General features: G+C 44.5%; 2 protein-coding genes across 3 annotated transcripts in view; both read left to right on the top strand.

Annotated features, from left to right (window-relative positions):
• Window positions 1-656: 656 nt before the first annotated feature.
• Window positions 657-6,349, top strand: LOC310789447 (uncharacterized protein). 2 transcript variants are annotated; one of them, XM_083651089.1, is made up of 10 exons: window positions 657-812; window positions 906-976; window positions 1,086-1,215; window positions 1,648-1,799; window positions 1,971-2,116; window positions 2,617-2,764; window positions 3,063-3,156; window positions 3,342-3,420; window positions 3,586-3,659; window positions 3,785-6,349. In XM_083651089.1, the coding sequence occupies exons 1-10, from the start codon at window positions 799-801 to the stop codon at window positions 4,782-4,784; spliced, it is 1,908 nt and encodes a 635-aa protein (XP_083507215.1). In that variant the 5' UTR covers window positions 657-798; the 3' UTR covers window positions 4,785-6,349. The 2 variants fall into 2 exon arrangements, with proteins under 2 accessions (XP_083507215.1, XP_083507214.1); XM_083651088.1 differs by having other exon boundaries at window positions 1,645-1,799.
• Window positions 6,350-9,804: 3,455 nt separating this feature from the next.
• The window catches only part of LOC310788864 (uncharacterized protein), a 13,454-nt gene continuing 5,017 nt past the window's right edge, over window positions 9,805-18,241 (top strand). The window contains exons 1-3 of the mRNA XM_083650444.1: window positions 9,805-10,008; window positions 10,402-10,492; window positions 11,181-11,280. Of these exons, the coding sequence (XP_083506570.1) occupies window positions 9,965-10,008; window positions 10,402-10,492; window positions 11,181-11,280 (235 nt within the window). The 5' untranslated portion in view covers window positions 9,805-9,964. The remainder of the gene's footprint in view (window positions 10,009-10,401; window positions 10,493-11,180; window positions 11,281-18,241) is intronic.

Below are 18,241 nucleotides of genomic sequence, written 5' to 3'. Positions count from 1 at the left end.
TCAGTGGTTCGCCTCCCGTGTGAGGCGTAGCAGTTTTACTTTTAAGATCATGGTGAAATGTGGTTTAAATGTGAACGTTCATTCGACGTCTGCAAATAGTGGGTGAAAAAACTTTCACTTTTGAACCTTTCTTGTATGTTTTTTCAACGTTGACTCTAAACGTTTTTTAAACGTCTTTTCAACCGAAAAATGCTCGCTGGGTACATTCAATTAAATTCCATTCCATTCAAAGAAGCTTTATTTCCATGGCAATAGTGACTTGCAGTGTTGCCAAAGGACTATAGGCCTAGTAGCCTACAAGTACTACAAATGGGGAAATAATGTATCTCTCTCTCTCTCTCTCTCTCTCTCTCTCTCTCTCTCTCTGGGGAAACATCCCCATTTTCAGTTTCCAGATTAGCGTCTGTGTGTGTGTGTGTGTGGGGGTGTGTGTGTGTGTGTGTGTGTGCGTGCGTGCGTGTGTGTGCGTGTGTGTGTGTGTGTGTGTGTGAGAGAGAGAGAGAGAGGGAGAGAGGGGGGGGGGGGGGGGGGGGGGGGGTGCGGTTGGACTTCTCGCTCAAACCGCCTGTGAGGAAATGGGACGTCCTTCCACTGAAAACACTGCGCAGCATTTCCGAGCATTTCCAGTAAACCACCAGCTTTCCCAAACAGGAAGAGTAGTCAGGAGTAGCTACAGTAGCTGTAGAATGCGTTGTATGTGTTGTTGTTACAGTCAGGAGCAGCTGTAGTCTCTCTAATGCGTTGTGTGGTTTGTTGTTACTGATCAACAGAAGGAGACAAAGTACTTTTTAGATCACCATGAAGTTGAGAAGGTAATTAATTCTTCTTGCCCTTTTTTCTCATGTCGCCGATTTGGCTGCACAATAGCCCCTAGCTTTACTAAATGTCTGCTAACTCCTTTTCAGACTTCTTCACAAATGGATGTGTTTTATTCTGCTTCTTATTTTGGGGAGCATGTTGTCTGTGACACCTTCTGGTAAGTAATGGACAGCAGCTTTTAAAATAGTTTCACAAAGTTGAATCCTTCTAATTAACTATATGTATTACATTTTTGATGATTATTATGATGTGTTTGTTTCATGCAGGACATGACAATGATCTTCACTGTACCAACGACTATGTTGATACCATGTTTTGCCACTTCAAGCCAACATCTGACCAGCCAGACTGTACTGAATACAGTTTGAATCTCACAGGGAATATCAGAGAAAAACCGTAAGTCCTCAAGTATTATTGTATTAAGCGCACTATAACCTCAACCCAGAATTATTACGAGTGAAATGTTGCAACTGAATCATCATGTTTGAGCATTATATACCCAGAAAGAGAGTTAGTATTGGTAACACTTTATAATAACGTTCAGTAGTAAGTCATTTATAAGCTATTAGTTAATGATGAACTAATCATTTACAAAACATTAATATAGATTTGTAGATATTAAGTTGTAAGTCATTCAAAGTTTTTATATTCCAACCTGTCTCTATACACATTTGTTAGCCATGAATAAATGATGAGCAAATCATTAGTAAATGAAAAAATCATTAAATAATAGCTCATGAATGTCTTACTACTGAACGTTATTATAAGTGTTACAGAGTTATTTTCAAATCATGTGACTAAACACAATTAATTTGTATTCCACAGTAGGGCACATTGCTCTTTCAACTACACGCATGGCTTCCATGGAGCATGTAGTTGCTCCATCAACATGCTGCTTGTTTCTGGGGAGACTCACACTGCAACACTTCTGAAAGGGGAGCAGGTGCTGAACTCCAAAATCATCAGCATCAAAGACAGCAGTGAGTTTATCTTTCTTTTGACAATCCAACCTAAGGATATGTGTCATTACTGTGATCTTAAGACAGCTCCCTCATGATAAAAATGTAAATTATCTTTCAAAGCAAGAAACCAGATAATTATATTATATTATTATATATTTTCTTAATGTTCTTGTTGCTGTTCTTTCACAGTTAAGCCCAGAGCCCCAACAATCTACGTGGAAAAGACAGAAAATGGGAATTTTATGGTCACATGGAAGACAAACATGGAGCAAACCTCTATCACTCATACCTTGAATTCTACTGTGACTTATGGACAAAAGGGAGAAACAGACAAGGTAGGGGCAGAGTCATAGACACTTGGTAACCCTCAGATGTAGACTTGGTTCAAAGGGTTAGCTTCTTTGTCTTGATGTAGCCTACAAAATGATAACTTGACAGAATGTATTTTGGAATGCAATTTGTGTGTGTGTGTGTGTGTGTGTGTGTGTGTGCGTGCGTGTGCGTGCATGTGTGTGTGTGCGTGCGTGCGTGAGTTTGGGGGTTATTGGAAAAGAAAATTATTTGTGTTAGGCATTCACAATTATGTTTTTTTTTTAGGCCAATGCCATTATTCAAGATTTTTCTTCCAATATTGACGATACATGTTTTGGGGTCTTTTGGTTGGTTATACTGTATGTGCTCTGTGTGTGTGATTCATTAACATTGTGATTTTGTTCTTGTTATATTAATTACACACAGAAAGAAATGGGTCCAAGGAGAGTTTTTGGCCCTGACAGAAAAAAGGTGAAGAACTTTGTCTCATCGTCATGTAATTCTTGTCTCTCTCCACCACCAGCTACAAGTCGAAGTCGGGAAAGCGAAGTCCTATGAAATACTTGGCAAAGACTTGGAGTGGGAGACGGAATATGTGGTTAGCGTCAAAACCTCCTCGTCGTTTAGTCAACACTCCAGTGACAGTAGTGTGGAGCATGAATTCACAACCCGTAAGTGTTATCTTCACTCTTTTTGTCAAGTTGTTTTGTATTTACATATGTTGCTCTATCATGCCTGAACCAGTGAAACAAGATAGTGTAGGCTATCTTTTTCTTTTGCTCATACATTAAAGTATAAGAATAAATGAGAGTAAATTTCAAGCAAAATACATATAATTAATATTTTGCTGCACATATTGTCAGTGTTCACATCCAAAACACAGATAAGACAATACATGTTGTAGGAAAACATGTCTGAAGTCTTTGCTAAGAGTATTGACTTGGACTTGATTTGATGTTCACTTCACAGCTGACTCCTATGACAGAGTACTCTTGGCTGTCCTCCTCAGCCTTAGTGTTGCTGCGATCATCCTTACCTGTGTTGTATTTCTCGGTTTTGTTCGGTAAGTCATTCTGATCAAAGGGATCGTCTTGTTTGTTAATGAAATACTAGAGTGTGGTTTTGTTTAATTACTGTCATTCTGTCTGCTATATTACTGCAAATACAACTATTTGACCTGTCTGTCATTTTGTTGAATGATGTGTTACAGTAATTGATTAATTGATTAATTGATTTATTTGGTTTTAGGTTCAAAGCTAAGTGGTGGGACAAAATTGCAGAATGTCCGAATCCAACACTTTTCAATATGCTTCCAAGCGAGCAAAAGGTGAGACTCATTTTCATTAAGTTGACCCCGAGGACACATGAAACCAAATCAAGAGCAGGTGTATACTGCTAGCAGTTTGTGGATGTCAGTTTGAAAACAAAAATGTCTTACATTGAAAGATAATATACATTCTCAAATCTGAAGATTTTATGCTCCTTGTTGCAGCTCTTACAGCCTTTGCAAACCAACTTCTCCTCCATCTCCGTGGACCTCCCTGATCTAAATGATGGAAAACCATGGTTAGTAATAGCTCCACGAGCACATCAACATGACGTGACCAACCCTGCCAGGCGTTTGAGTTGTATGGTTGTATTTGTAGTAGTGGCACTGTAAATAACTAACCTTTTTGCTCCTCATCCTTCAGGTCCAAATGTTCACTGACGGACACAAGCAGTGAGAGTTACCAGCCAAGCAGCGGAATCAGCGCTGGCTCCTCGTCTCTGGGTTACGCCAACACGCACGTCGACATCATCGGCAACGTTCAGGAAGCCCTGAGCAAAGCCCTGCCCCAGCTCGCCCTCATGTCATCGGTGACCCACAGCCCCCTCACCCAATCCCACACAGACACCGGTTTACTGCCCACCGGCTGCAGGGTCACACTGGCTGACTTGAACGGCCCCGGCTCATCCAGCTTTGACAACAAGACCTACGCCATCCTCCTTCCCAGCTGTCAGATTACGAGCGACAGCTCTGAGGATCACGTGCGGCCTGTCGTGTCGTGCGAACCCGCCTACCTACCCAGCGAGGGAGACGCTTTGAGAAACACCTGTCCTGACCAGGAGGTAGCAGCCGGTCTGGTCACTGGACAACAACAACAACATGCTGTTTTACCACTGGCTCTTTCATCTTCTATGCAAACTGACTTTAATTACCAGCCATGCAATGCAGAAGACAGCGGGCTGACGTCCGTCTCCAGTGGCGTCAACACTTCTGATCATGTCTCCGGAGTCGACTCTGGGTGCGAGAGCTTCGATGAGGCGGTCAGTGGCGCTACAACCCCAACGGAGACAACACGGGATGTGTGCGTTGAAAAGGCAGCGGCGATATGCGATGAGAACCCCTGCTACGGCGGTCTGCCTGCAGCCTCACACAGCTTCCCCCCAGTCGATGACGACTATCAAGCATTTCAAAGTCTCGTGAAACAGCCAAATGTCTTGTTCCCAGAGCAGAGTCGTGGAGAGCAGTTGGGCAAATATCCAGAGGAATTCCCCAGTAAAACCGGCCAAAGTTCCTTGAGGACGACGCTTCCAGATGTGCAGAGGTACACAGCCCAGGCTGGAGGACAGTGTCCTCCCCTGCTGTCTCTTCTGCCTACTGGCCACTCTGAGTCAATAACCATTGACAGTGATTATCAATGTGTGTAGTGTTGGTGTGTGTGTGTGTGTGTGTGTGTGTGTGTGTGTGTGTGTGTGTGTGTGTGTGTGTGTGTGTGTGTTATATATATATATATATATTATATATACAGGTTATATAAAACATTGTGAATGAGATGCACCTTTGACCACTGAGCTGCTTTGTGCACTGTTTGCGGCTTGCATTTGCACACTTTCAGAGTAAATAAATACTCCTACCACTTTATAAACAGGTAATTTTTTCAAGGATTGCATCCTTGTTTGCAATTCCATAGACTTTATGACTGCTGTATTAAAAGAATATATGAAAAAGTACTTTCTTATTGTTAAAGTCTTGTTTTTCTTATTAAATGTTAAATGTGAATGTACTTGTTTGGTCATAGTATGTTGACAGGGACGGGGATCATGTTTAAGCTGTGTGACTCTGAAATGATCTGTGATCTGTGGGAAGAGTCATGTAGCAGATAGATTATTTACAAGAGACCTTTGTTCTGGACTTTTCACAACATGTCTATTGGATACTCTCCAGTAGACCTGTTGTGGGAAAGATGGGAGAAAGAGGACGCAATGCAGCTTGAACCAGAGAAGTAGTTACAGAAAGACTGTTAACCTTTGTGTCGCCAAATCACCACCATTTGAATATTGACCTTCTGAAGAGCTGATTATGAAAAGCGATACTGTTGGTAGGGAAATGACAGCTGCATTCACTTTCTGAGACAAGTCTGGACATTCAGTTCTCACACAAAATGACGGTAGTATGAGCGTTGGGAAATAACTTCCCCATACTTCTTATCTGAAACAGTTGAGCAGCTTCCACAGAAATACACTCCCACTGGAGTTGTGACGTCAGCTGTGACGGTCCCTGCCAACAAGCTGCTCAAAGCATATCCAGGAATTTAAACTTAGAGGAACTTTATTTGTGGTAATGTTGTAGTGTTCTGAAAATAATTGAAACAAATGATAGACTTCAAACTTGACCTTAAGCCTGTGATTTTACGTGTGTTTTTAATGAACGTGTCCTGATGTGCCTCTTACAAGCAGGGTGCCTTATTGCTCTTCATTGGAAGGTGGTTAAAAAAAAGACAGAATAGGCAGAGAAATAGGCTTAAAAAACAGAATAATATGCTTAAATAAGTGCTAAAACGCAAATCTCAATTTTCATTGTGGGGAATGTGTTTTTCCATGAGTCATCAAATTATTACTGTATGTGCTTGCAACCTTTGAAATGAGGAGAAAACTACTTGTGTTTATAATGTATGTGCTTGTAATTTGTTGAATTTATTTTCATACTTGAATTTCTTGAATTCTCTTTTGGTTATTTTATATTCTTTTTTTTAAGTATTTTTTATTTGGGGGGAGGGGGGGCTTGTGTTATGGGTTAGTTTTGATATTTATCACTAAAAGCTGTAAAGCAGAAGTGGTAACGTGCAGGAAATGTTGCAGCAAGAGATTGTGAAGTTTAAGTAACTTTTATGTGCTGACTAATTTCCATGGACCAAGGACACATGAAACGTGTATACTCCAAACACTGTAAATAATATATATCATATATTTTATCTATCACATCATTTGTTCATCTCAAAGGATGCAAGAATAAAAAAAAAATTAATTTGAAAATTAAGACTTTTTTTCTTCCTTTCTTTATTTCCGCAAGTTAAATTGTTAGAAATACAAGATCTCCTTCCGGTGTATATAATAGTGTCAACAGCAGTTGCTATTGCAGTAGTAGGGTTGTTTTGTCCAGAGACTGGGTGTCAAGACTGATACCAAGATATGGAAGATTCAAAACGCACGACTCAGGAGACAGTAGGATAATCAACAGTCTTTAGTGCTGGCAAAAAGAGAAGCCATACACAAAAAATGGCAGGAGAAGAGGTCCAGAACAAAGCACAGATCCAAAAACCAAAGTGACTCACACGAGGAGGAATTGCTGGAACTGTTCACACAAGTGAATCAGATGAACTGGCACAGAGAACTGAGAGCACACAAACTAAATACACAGGGAGGCAGGGATAATTGACACAGGTGAGGGGAGGCAGGGATAATTGACACAGGTGAGGGGAGGCAGGGATAACTGACACAGGTGAGGGGAGGCAGGGATAACTGACACAGGTGAGGGGAGGCAGGGATCATTGACACAGGTGAGGGGAGGCAGGGATAACTGACACAGGTGAGGGGAGGCAGGGATAACTGACACAGGTGAGGGGAGGCAGGGATAACTGACACAGGTGAGGGGAGGCAGGGATAACTGACACAGGTGAGGGGAGGCAGGGATCATTGACACAGGTGAGGGGAGGCAGGGATAACTGACACAGGTGAGGGGAGGCAGGGATAACTGACACAGGTGCAACATATCAGGAAACATGAGGGCAGGAAGTAAAGGGATCTGAAATTAGACGATAAGTGAATCACAAAATAAAAAAACAACAAGACCATCAACTTGTGAAACAAGAAAAAAAAACATAACCTAGGACGCTGGGCAAGACATGACACTGCGGGCTTGTTTATTACAGGGTTATAGTTGATATGCAATAGGCTGGGCCTATATAATAATAATAATAATAATAATTAATAAATTGAACTTGCTAGCATTTTCAAGAACTCATATACACTTTACACAACTGAGGGGTGATGTTCTACAGGGGCGGCTGTAGCTCAGGAGGTAGAGTGGGTCGTCACTAATCGCTTTGGATGAAAGAGGTCGGTGGTTCGATTACCGGCTCCTCCAGTCTGCATGTCGAAGTGTCCTTGGGCAAGATACTGAACCCCACATTGCTCCTGATGGTGTGCCAGCACCCTGCGTGGCAGCTTGCCACCATCGGTGTATGAATGGGTGAATGGACCTACTGACTGTAAAGCGCTTTGGATAAAAGCGCTATATAAATGCAGGCCATTTACCATTTACCATGTTCTAGTGCACAGATTGATAGCGGACAAACACTACACTAAACAATACGGGAAGGGGGGGGGTCAGTGAAGCAGAGAATGGATGGGGGGAGGAGGGTGGGGTGACTTACAGTAAGAGAAGGCAGTGGAGAGCTCAGGGGGATGTGAGGGACCGGGAGGGCTGGTACAGGAAGAGGAGGTCTGTGAGGAAAGGAGGGGGGGGGGGGGGGGGCAGATGGTGAAGGCCTTTGTAGGTGATGACCAGGATATGAGTTGCATGTACTCATACACAGACACACAGACACAGGCACACACACACACACACACACACACACACACACGCGCACGCACACGCACACACACAACAAGTTGACGGTGATGATAGATCAAGATACTACCTTCACACAAAGCACCGATGACACAAGTGCACCACAATATCTGAACATCTCTGCCTACGAATTCAAAGGCAGAAAAGTCAAGGTCTAAACATCTTGTAAACACTCTAATAATTCATTTATGTCAACTTTAAACATGATGAGTAATTAAGTCCTACAGCTTCCTAGCCTGGCAAACAGCTTCCTACTTCAGAGGGAAACGTGCTGAACAGCTCAACTGGACCCTGTCACCTGGTACCTCTGCTTCCACCTGGTGGTCTGTCTGTCCCATTTCTGCCACAGTAACTTTCTGCAGTCAGTCTACCAGCCTCTCTACAGTGTCATCATGACAACACCAACACGTAGCCAGCCTCTCTACAGTGTCATCATGACAACACCAACACATAGCCAGCCTCTCTACAGTGTCATCATGACAACACCAACACGTAGCCAGCCTCTCTATAGTGTCATCATGACAACACCAACACATAGCCAGCCTCTCTACAGTGTCATCATGACAACACCAACACATAGCCAGCCTCTCTACAGTGTCATCATGACAACACCAACACGTAGCCAGCCTCTCTACAGTGTCATCATGACAACACCAACACATAGCCAGCCTCTCTACAGTGTCATCATGACAACACCAACACATAGCCAGCCTCTCTACAGTTTCATCATGACAACACCAACACATAGCCAGCCTCTCTACAGTGTCATCATGACAACACCAACACGTAGCCAGCCTCTCTATAGTGTCATCATGACAACACCAACACATAGCCAGCCTCTCTACAGTGTCATCATGACAACACCAACACATAGCCAGCCTCTCTACAGTGTCATCATGACAACACCAACACGTAGCCAGCCTCTCTACAGTGTCATCATGACAACACCAACACGTAGCCAGCCTCTCTACAGTGTCATCATGACAACACCAACACGTAGCCAGCCTCTCTACAGTGTCATCATGACAACACCAACACATAGCCAGCCTCTCTACAGTGTCATCATGACAACACCAACACATAGCCAGCCTCTCTACAGTGTCATCATGACAACACCAACACGTAGCCAGCCTCTCTACAGTGTCATCATGACAACACCAACACGTAGCCAGCCTCTCTACAGTGTCATCATGACAACACCAACACGTAGCCAGCAAATCAGGATTTGCACGTGAGCAATGCCAGAAAACAGTTTCCCATTTTCCAGTTTCCACTATTTCCCCCCCATCCCTGCATGTAGAACTGCAGGAAAATCATACACAATTGTGACAAAGGAACACACCTCCATACCTGTTTGGCATGTGCAGTACTCTGGTCCAGCCTCTCTCCTGAAGCATCTTGCTTGTGATTGGAGGAACCATTTTAACAGTAAGGAATGCAGGGAGGAGAGGGCAGATTGTGACCGTGAGGTTTGTGATTGGAGAAGACACCGCAGGGAGGAGGCGTGATAAAATCACCTCTGATTTAATCTGAGTTCCTAGGGAATTTTGTGTTATTGCTGAAAAGCCTGTCTGCCTGGTGACACTCCTGGACTGTCTGTCTATCTGCACACCTGGACCGACTACCTGGCTGTGTATCTGCACACCTGGACCGACTACCTGGCTGTGTATCTGCACACCTGGACCGACTACCTGGCTGTGTATCTGCACACCTGGACCGACTACCTGGCTGTGTATCTGCACACCTGGACCGACTACCTGGCTGTGTATCTGCACACTACCTGGCTGTGTATCTGCACACCTGGACTGACTACCTGGCTGTGTATCTGCACACCTGGACCGACTACCTGGCTGGCTGTGTATCTGCACACCTGGACCGACTACCTGGCTGTGTATCTGCACACCTGGACCGACTACCTGGCTGTGTATCTGCACACCTGGACTGACTACCTGGCTGGCTGTGTACCTGCACACCTGAGATGACCGCCTGTGTCCCTGCACACCTGAACAAAGCTCTACCAAGGTAGGAAACTGGAGCATCCAAAGAGAATAAAGTCTCCCAATTCAGTTCAGATCAGTTCAGTTCAATTCAATTCAATTCAATTCAATTCAATTCAATTGGCTTTAGTGGTATGGATGTTTAGAACAATGTTGCCAAATCATCAAGGTTCTCTCTCTCTCTCTCTCTCTCTCCCTCTCTCTCTCTCTCTCTCTCTCTCTCTCTCTCTCTCTCTCTCTCTCTCTCTCTCTCTCTCTCTCTTTTGAAATCACTGTACCAGAATTTGTGAATAAAATAAGCAAATGGTGTGTGTGTGTGTGTGTGTGTGTGTGTGTGTGTGTGTGTGTGTGTGTGTGTGTGTGTGTGTGTGTGCGTGCGTGCGTGTGTGTGCGTGCGTGTGCATGGCCATGTGTGCAGCATGCAACAGTCAGGTCGTCTGAGGCTGAGGCCGTGGCTGGAGGAGCAGATCCAGTCTGAGAAATATCCAGGAGTCAGTTGGCTTGACCAGGTAGACACCCACACACACACACACACACACACACACACACACACACACACACACACACACACACACACACATGACCAGGTAGACACCCCCCCCCCACACACACACACACACACACACACACACACACAGATCTTAATATTAAACTTGAACCCTGTCTCTTAATTTCTATCTTTGGTGTGCCCAAAGTTCAGACCGGGTTCAGACGTGTCTCACTGTTAGAGAGGGGGTGTTGTGGGCTCACTTCTAGCCCACTAAGGTGTTTTACTTCAATGTATGGAAATGTCTCCCTGTTTGGAAGATTTGATAAGAACCTCTACTGGCAATTTCCACAAGAGATGGAATATGTGCTCAAATCATTCGTCTCCCATGATAACTGGGACCATTATTATGTCAATGGCTGGAACTGGGTGGGGGTCAGCGGGGTGGTTGGTCTTCCAGCCTTGTGTTCCTCCTTTGGGATGTAACAGAAAGAAAAAGGGATTGCACGTCCCTATATGTCTTAGTAACGAAAAAAGAACAAAAGAATAAGTAAAATTGTATAACATCAATATCAAAAAATATTGTTGGTGATAGTTGTTGGTAATAGCCTATTCTATTCTATTCTGTTCTATTCTATTCTATTCCATTCTATTCTACTCTATTCTATTCTATTCTATTCTATTCTATTCTATTCTATTCTATTCTATAGTCAGCAAGAGTCTTTCAAATCCCATGGAAGCACGCAGCTCGTCACGGCTGGAGTATTGACCGAGACGCTACACTGTTCAGGAGCTGGGCCATGCACACTGGTAGGCTCTCTCTCTCTCTCTCTCTCACACACACACACACTCAAACAACACAGATGTGTTGATGCCCATGGTGATGGGCTGGTGTTTCTGTATGTATCACTGCTACTGTTATCTGTATGCTGCAGCTTGAGCTTGTCGTCCACAACAAGTTTCTCCTAAGGGAGACCAAATAAAATAATCAATCAATCAATCAATCAACACACACACACACACACACACACACACACACACACACACACACACACACACACACACACACACACACACACACACACACACACACACACACACACACACACACACACACACACACAGAGGAATAGACCATGAAGGTGTCCCGGTCGGTTGCTCCTCTGGTCCATCTATCATCTGGGAGTAGAACTTCATTTAAAAACAGACCAAGAGAGCAATTTACAGTACGAATGTAACAGAAGGAAAAACTGAAAACTCCAACTTCTTGATTTATACTCGTTACAAGTAACTCATAATTAACTGCAGGGTCAGAGACACAGTGCCCCGACATATTCTTTGAATAATCATCTTGTGTACAGTACTGATGCAGTAAGAGTGGACACACAGGGCCCGGACACTATATTATTGGTTGAGGGAAAGTCATTTTCACGAGATGACTACAATGAAGAGGAAAAGGTATAAACCCCAGCACAGCTCAAAGAAGACCGTTTTGTGATTCAGGGTGAGAGCTTGAGATAATTCACTCAAAACTGGAGGTACAATTGATTGATTGATTGATTGATTGATTGATTGATTGATTGATTGATTGATTGATTGATTGCTTGATTGGTTGATTGATTGATTGATTTTGCCACAACCTTTGCCTATAGAGGGTATGCACATCCACTGGAACACGCCCCCTCAATCGGGAATGAGTGTCAAAATGAGTGTCAAGTTCCTCCCTGAGCAGCAGGTGTCAGTTATCTAGGCTGATTACTGCATTCAAGCTCAGTCTTGCTGTGACTCAGTGGGCGTGACCCCACAGTGACTTCTGCCTCTGTGACATCACATGCATACCCTCTATAATGTGTGGAGTTGTATTTGGTATAGTCTCAACACCAGACCCATGAGAGTTCTTATGCTGATGATACACTATAAAGGTTTCTGTGCAGTCGTATGCGGAGCGCAGCGATTCAACGTAATATCGGAGTCTGGAGAGAGACTATAAATTTGGTATAGATTTCTTACAGATGGAAATGTTTCTGATAAAGAGCAGCCACACCACAGTCTTCCAGGAAAGCCTAACGTCTTTCCAGATCAGCCACATTCCTGTCATCATCCTGGTTCTGTGGCCAGCAGCACTGACACCAGTGTCCCTCTCACAGTCACAAGCCACACAGCAGAGGTTTGGCAGTACACATTTTAGGCCTACAGCAGGGGTCCCCGACCTTAGGATGAGAGCTACTTACAAAAAAATTAAACTAGTCACGACTCGCGAGCTACTCCACCCTCATTTTTTGTCAATGGCATATTTATATCTGCTAGAGTTATAGTACTGTAGTGTAGATAGAGTGAGTGGGATTTGCTACCAATATAGCTCACGAGCTAGCTGTTGGGACACCCCTGGCCTACAGCTCGACAAGCTAAACAAAACTCATAACCAAGCAGAAAACATAGTGACACATTAACTCCCCACTGGCTACTAGTATCTCCACATAGGAAGGATCAGAGCAAGGAATCAGGGCCATTCCAATTATGTTGTTAATTTAATCACCCCAAATGTTTAACTAATATTACCATTATGTAATTTATTACTCACATTCAATAGTGTAAATGTAACTGATTGCACTCACTATATATTTGATTACTTTGTGTCCAGAATAAGTGGAGAAATATACATTTCATTATATATTTTTTCAAATGTATCTATCATGTCATCACTGTATTCTTTGAGTAACTATTATCTTTGCTATTTAAGATAAATAATCAGCCTGCTATAATCCCATTACACACACATGAACATACCTTAGCCATCAATCACACTGGGAATGATATAGACGGTTTTCACCAGCTGCAACCCCACAGCACTTCCTTTTCCTCAGCTTCTTCTTCTGTACCCTTGTGGGGGACTGCCCCCTAGTCCGATACCTCACGAGTCCGACACCTCACGAGTCCGACACCTCATGGTTTTGGGTTAGGGTCTGGGGGAGGTATAGGTTTAGGCGTGGGGGTGGGAGAGGTTAGGTTTTGGGTTAGGGTCTGGGGGAGGTTAGGTTTAGGTTTGATATTATATACAGTCCATGGTTTTGGGTTAGGGTCTGGGGGAAGTTAGCCTCTTTTTTCGGACTCGTGAGGTGTCGGACTCGTGAGGTATCGGACTCGTGCCATGGCACCGTTTTATGGCGGTTGGCATCCTTAAATGTTGCATTACCACCAGTGTTGGGGGTAACTAATTACAAAAGTAACATATTACATGTAATATATTACTTTTAGCAGTAACTCAGTAATATAACTTATTACTTATAGGATTTCAGTAATATTATACCAGTTACTTTGTCAAGTAACTCAAGTTACAAATTGAGTTACATTTTATTAAATCAAAGCACATATTTAAAAAAGATGCAATAATTTCCTAATCAAACTAACTGTTTTTATGCAAATAACCACTATAGATGACAATAACAAAGGAAAAGAATAACATTTAGAATTTTGGGCGGTTTACACTGACTTCAAGGCGGTTGAAATTATTTTTTGGGATGCTGTCGGGGTGGCGATGTCATTCTGTTGCTGCTGTTGTTTTGTTGAAAGTAATGCAAAAGTAGTGTAATAAGTAACAAGTTACTCTACACAGAAAGTAATATTGTAATGTAACTTATTACTTTCAAATGAAAGTAACTAGTAATATGTAGTATATTACATTTTGAAAGTAACTTGCCCAACACTGATTACCACCACCTGAATTGTATCAGCTTCACAGTGCTAACTATTGACAGTGTCCACTTTCTCAGCTATTCAGGGGAAAACACTGACATAGCCTACTCCTATTTCTATTTTTTATTTTTGCTATGTAAACGTTTAAATGTAAAGATAGGCCTATGCGTGCAATAACGTACTGATAGTCAGCTTACTCTGTAACATGTAGCTTTTATTAGCCTCTCAGGCTAGCTCCGGGACGCGATCTTTTTTTTCCCATGATGGCGAAGGCATGACCCGCCCCTCTCTGCCTCTAATTGGCTGACTGCACTCGGCTGCTCTCGCCTGCTTCCCAGGCGAGCCAGAAGTCATCTCAAACGAGCCATTATAGCCTATACTTTCATTCAATGTCACGATGCTGCGGGGGGAAGTAGGCTACTTCATAGCTTAACTACGAAAATAGTGTCGGCTGGTTATCTCCCTTTCTGCTGCAGCATGTTGAAGAAATAAATGTTCAGTTTGAACAACACCCATTCTGGTCATTATAGAGCAAGATGATCGCTTCCACTACCAGGGCCGCCCAGAGAGATGGCAGTGCCCCTGGAAGGGTCCAGCCACTATGCCCCCCCCTCCTCCCCCGCACACTGGGTGCCTGCCCAGCAGAGGGGCACTTGGCCTGGGTGGTGGCAGTCTCGGGGTTGGGGTGGCTGGCCTGGGTGTCTGTGCCCAGCGGGGTGGTGCCGCTGTCGGCGCCCTCCTCCCCTCCTCTCCTCTCCCCCTCTCCCCTCCCCTCCCATCCTCCCCCTCTCCCCTCCCCTCCCATCCTCCTCCTCTTCTCCCCCTCTCTCCTCCTCTTCTCCCCCTCTCTCCTCTCCTCTCCCCCTCTCTCCTCCTCTTCTCCCCCTCTCTCCTCTCCTCTCCCCCTCCCCTCCTCTTCTCCCCCTCTCTCCTCTCCTCTCCCCATCCTCCCCCTCTCTCTTCTCCCCTCCTCTCCCCTCCCCATCCTCCCCCTCTCTCCTCTCCCCTCCTCTTCTCCCCTCTCCCCTCCTCTTCTCCCCCTCTCTCCCCTCCTCTCCTCTCCCCCTCTCTCCTCTCCTCTCCTCTCCTCCCCTCCTCTCCTCTTCTCCCCCTCTCCCCGCCCATCCTCCCCCTCTCCCCCCCCCTCTCTCCTCTCCTCTCCCGGTTCCCCCCGCCCACCCCGGTCCCCTCCCATCCTCCCCCTCTCCCCTCCTCTTCTCCCCCTCTCTCCTCTCCGCTCCGCTCCTCTCCTCTCCTCCTCTCCCTCCTCTGCTCTCTCCCTCTCGCCACCCATCCTCCCCCTCTCTCCTCTCCCGGTTCCCCCCACCCACCCCGGTCAGCGGTCGCCTTTTATACACGATCCAAAACAGCACAGGACAACGCGATTGGCTGGCTCAGATTTGAACAGATCTGAGCCAATCGCGTTATCTTGTGATGACGTAATGTCCTGTGCCCCATGACCGGACGGACCATATATGGACTCCCCCCCCCCGACTTCCTCCCGTCAGATCCCTTTGCAACCAACCCCGTGCAATCCATAAAGGTACATGGACGTTACTCTGCAGAAACTACAGTAACAAAATCACGAATTGCTCTGTTTTTGGAGCTCTGCATGTCTGTGTTTGTGTAGTTAACGCGTTAACGTTAGCTAACGGCTAACATTCGCTAGTTAGCCAACCAACCAGCAGCTAACATTAGCTAGCTAGCTAGCTTACCGGAAGCGATATATTTTTCGGATGATGGCGAAGGCATAACCCGCCCCTGGCCCTCTCTGCCTCTGATTAGTGGCAGCGTTATAAACCATAGATATGACTATATTAAAAACATAAACACACTGGCGTCTTTCATGCAGGCTAGCAAGCGTAACTGCTGTCTGTCTGAGTCTGACCACAGACTGTAGAAAGAGATGTAATGCAGGATAGCCAAGCGAATGTGTTTGGATGGAAGTTTGACGCTAGGGTGACCAGACGTCCCCGATTTTCGGGGACAGTCCCCGATGTCGGTGCTCTGTCCCCGGCTGGAGCTGTCCCCGAAAATGTCCCCGATTTTGGCCACAAAGTCAAATAATAATACTGGCAAGAAACTCGATAACAGAGCATTTGCGGCACCACAAAAGCCTGTCGTTGTGCACGTTGTGCAAAGTGCTGCCTGTGTGTGACAGAGTAGATCACAGAGAGTAGATGTTCTCCCTCTGCCCGTGCCGTGGTTTTCCCAGGACCCAGCCGCCCGCAACCGAAGCCCCAGAGGTGGCGAACGAGAGGCGGCGTCTGCTTGTTGCTTTTGCTACCATCCTTGTTTACCGGACCCCATTCAGCGGGTTATCCATCTCAGTTGTTTTGAATAGTTAAAAGTACAGTAAAACTATCTGGTAAGTGCATTAACTAACTCAAAACGTTTTTGCAGAGAAGTCAGTAACGTTTTTATGTACACCAAACTCCATTGAAAAAAATGTCAATTTTTAACATGATTGGCGATGGATCATTGTTATCTAGTCATTAGCCTACTGTTCCCTAAATTGGCCTTCAGCCATCAAAACTTTGATAACCCCTGGTTTAGATTAACACAATATGTCATATTTATCTCTAGATTACAATTTTAATCATTAAAATTGCCTTTTAGTATTAACATGATTTTTTTAATTATTTTGTTAGCATTTAATATTAAATTAGCAGTTAAGGGTCATGTGGCCATTGAATACTTGAAACTGGTGAGCGACACCCTAAACTCAAGGAAAGTGTTTACTGAGGTAATAAATCACTACTGTAATGTTTTTGTTTTGTGGAAATAAATGATCCACCAGTTGGTGGATAAAAGTTGTCCCTCTCTATGTTCCTGCCACTCTACACAATACACCAGTAACCTATTTCCCATGAATTACCTAGGCTGTCTAATTTGTGGTAAAATGTGCCAGATAACTAGTAACCATTGTAAACTGCTTCTTTTTCAATTGTTTCAAAATCCCAAAGTTCTTCATAGATCTAGCCTCTTACTTTTGCTCTCAAAGTGCACCAGATTTATGCATTTTACTCTAAAATGTACACAATTTTCTAAAAGCCGGGGGGGGCACAGCCCCCCCTGGGCCCCCCGAGCGGACCACAAAATGTCCCCGATTTTCATTTGAGAAATCTGGTCACCTTACGCTAGGCCAATCAGAGGCAGAGAGGGGCGGGTTATGCCTTCGCATAGCCTTCGCCATCATCCGAAAGAAAATATCGCCTCCGGGACAACAACGCTTCCTACCCAGCGTGTGCACGTCTTTCCGACAGGGGTGGTTGTTATGGCAACTATCAACAACAACTACTACAAGACATAAAGACTGCAATAGGCTACCTTGTTAATGTGTCTGTCGGAGACACGGCCTAACGTTAACATTTAATATGAGCCGAATATCAACCTGCGCTCAGCTATGTATACAGGAAGTAAACCGGATATTCAGGTGGGTTGTGACGGTTGTTATTGTTGTCAAGTTAAAACTGTCTATAGCTGCATTACATCATGGTTAAGCTGCAGTCAGCTGCATCATGGTTAAGCTCCAGTCAGTTGCATCATGGTTAAGCTCCAGTCAGTTGCATCATGGTTAAGCTCCAGTCAGTTGCATCATGGTTAAGCTGCAGTCAGTTGCATCATGGTTAAGCTGCAGTCAGTTGCATCATGGTTAAGCTCCAGTCAGTTGCATCATGGTTAAGCTGCAGTCAGTTGCATCATGGTTAAGCTCCAGTCAGTTGCATCATGGTTAAGCTGCAGTCAGTTGCATCATGGTTAAGCTCCAGTCAGTTGCATCATGGTTAAGCTGCAGTCAGTTGCATCATGGTTAAGCTCCAGTCAGTTGCATCATGGTTAAGCTGCAGTCAGTTGCATCATGGTTAAGCTCCAGTCAGTTGCATCATGGTTAAGCTGCAGTCAGTTGCATCATGGTTAAGCTGCAGTCAGTTGCATCATGGGAAAGCTCCAGTCAGTTGTGTGAATATGGAGCCTTATCACATTGCGGCCAAAGTACAACAGGAGTGCTCTTCACAAGATCTACAAAGAGCCATGTAATAATAATAATAATATTCAAAACATTGCATGAACATAAGAT

Source organism: Poromitra crassiceps (genome assembly GCF_964638095.1).
Source record: "Poromitra crassiceps genome assembly, chromosome: 14".
NCBI classification, from domain to species: Eukaryota; Metazoa; Chordata; class Actinopteri; order Beryciformes; family Melamphaidae; genus Poromitra; species Poromitra crassiceps.
The sequence above is the reverse complement of the archived record's forward strand: the minus strand, read 5'-3'. Positions and strand labels throughout refer to the sequence as shown.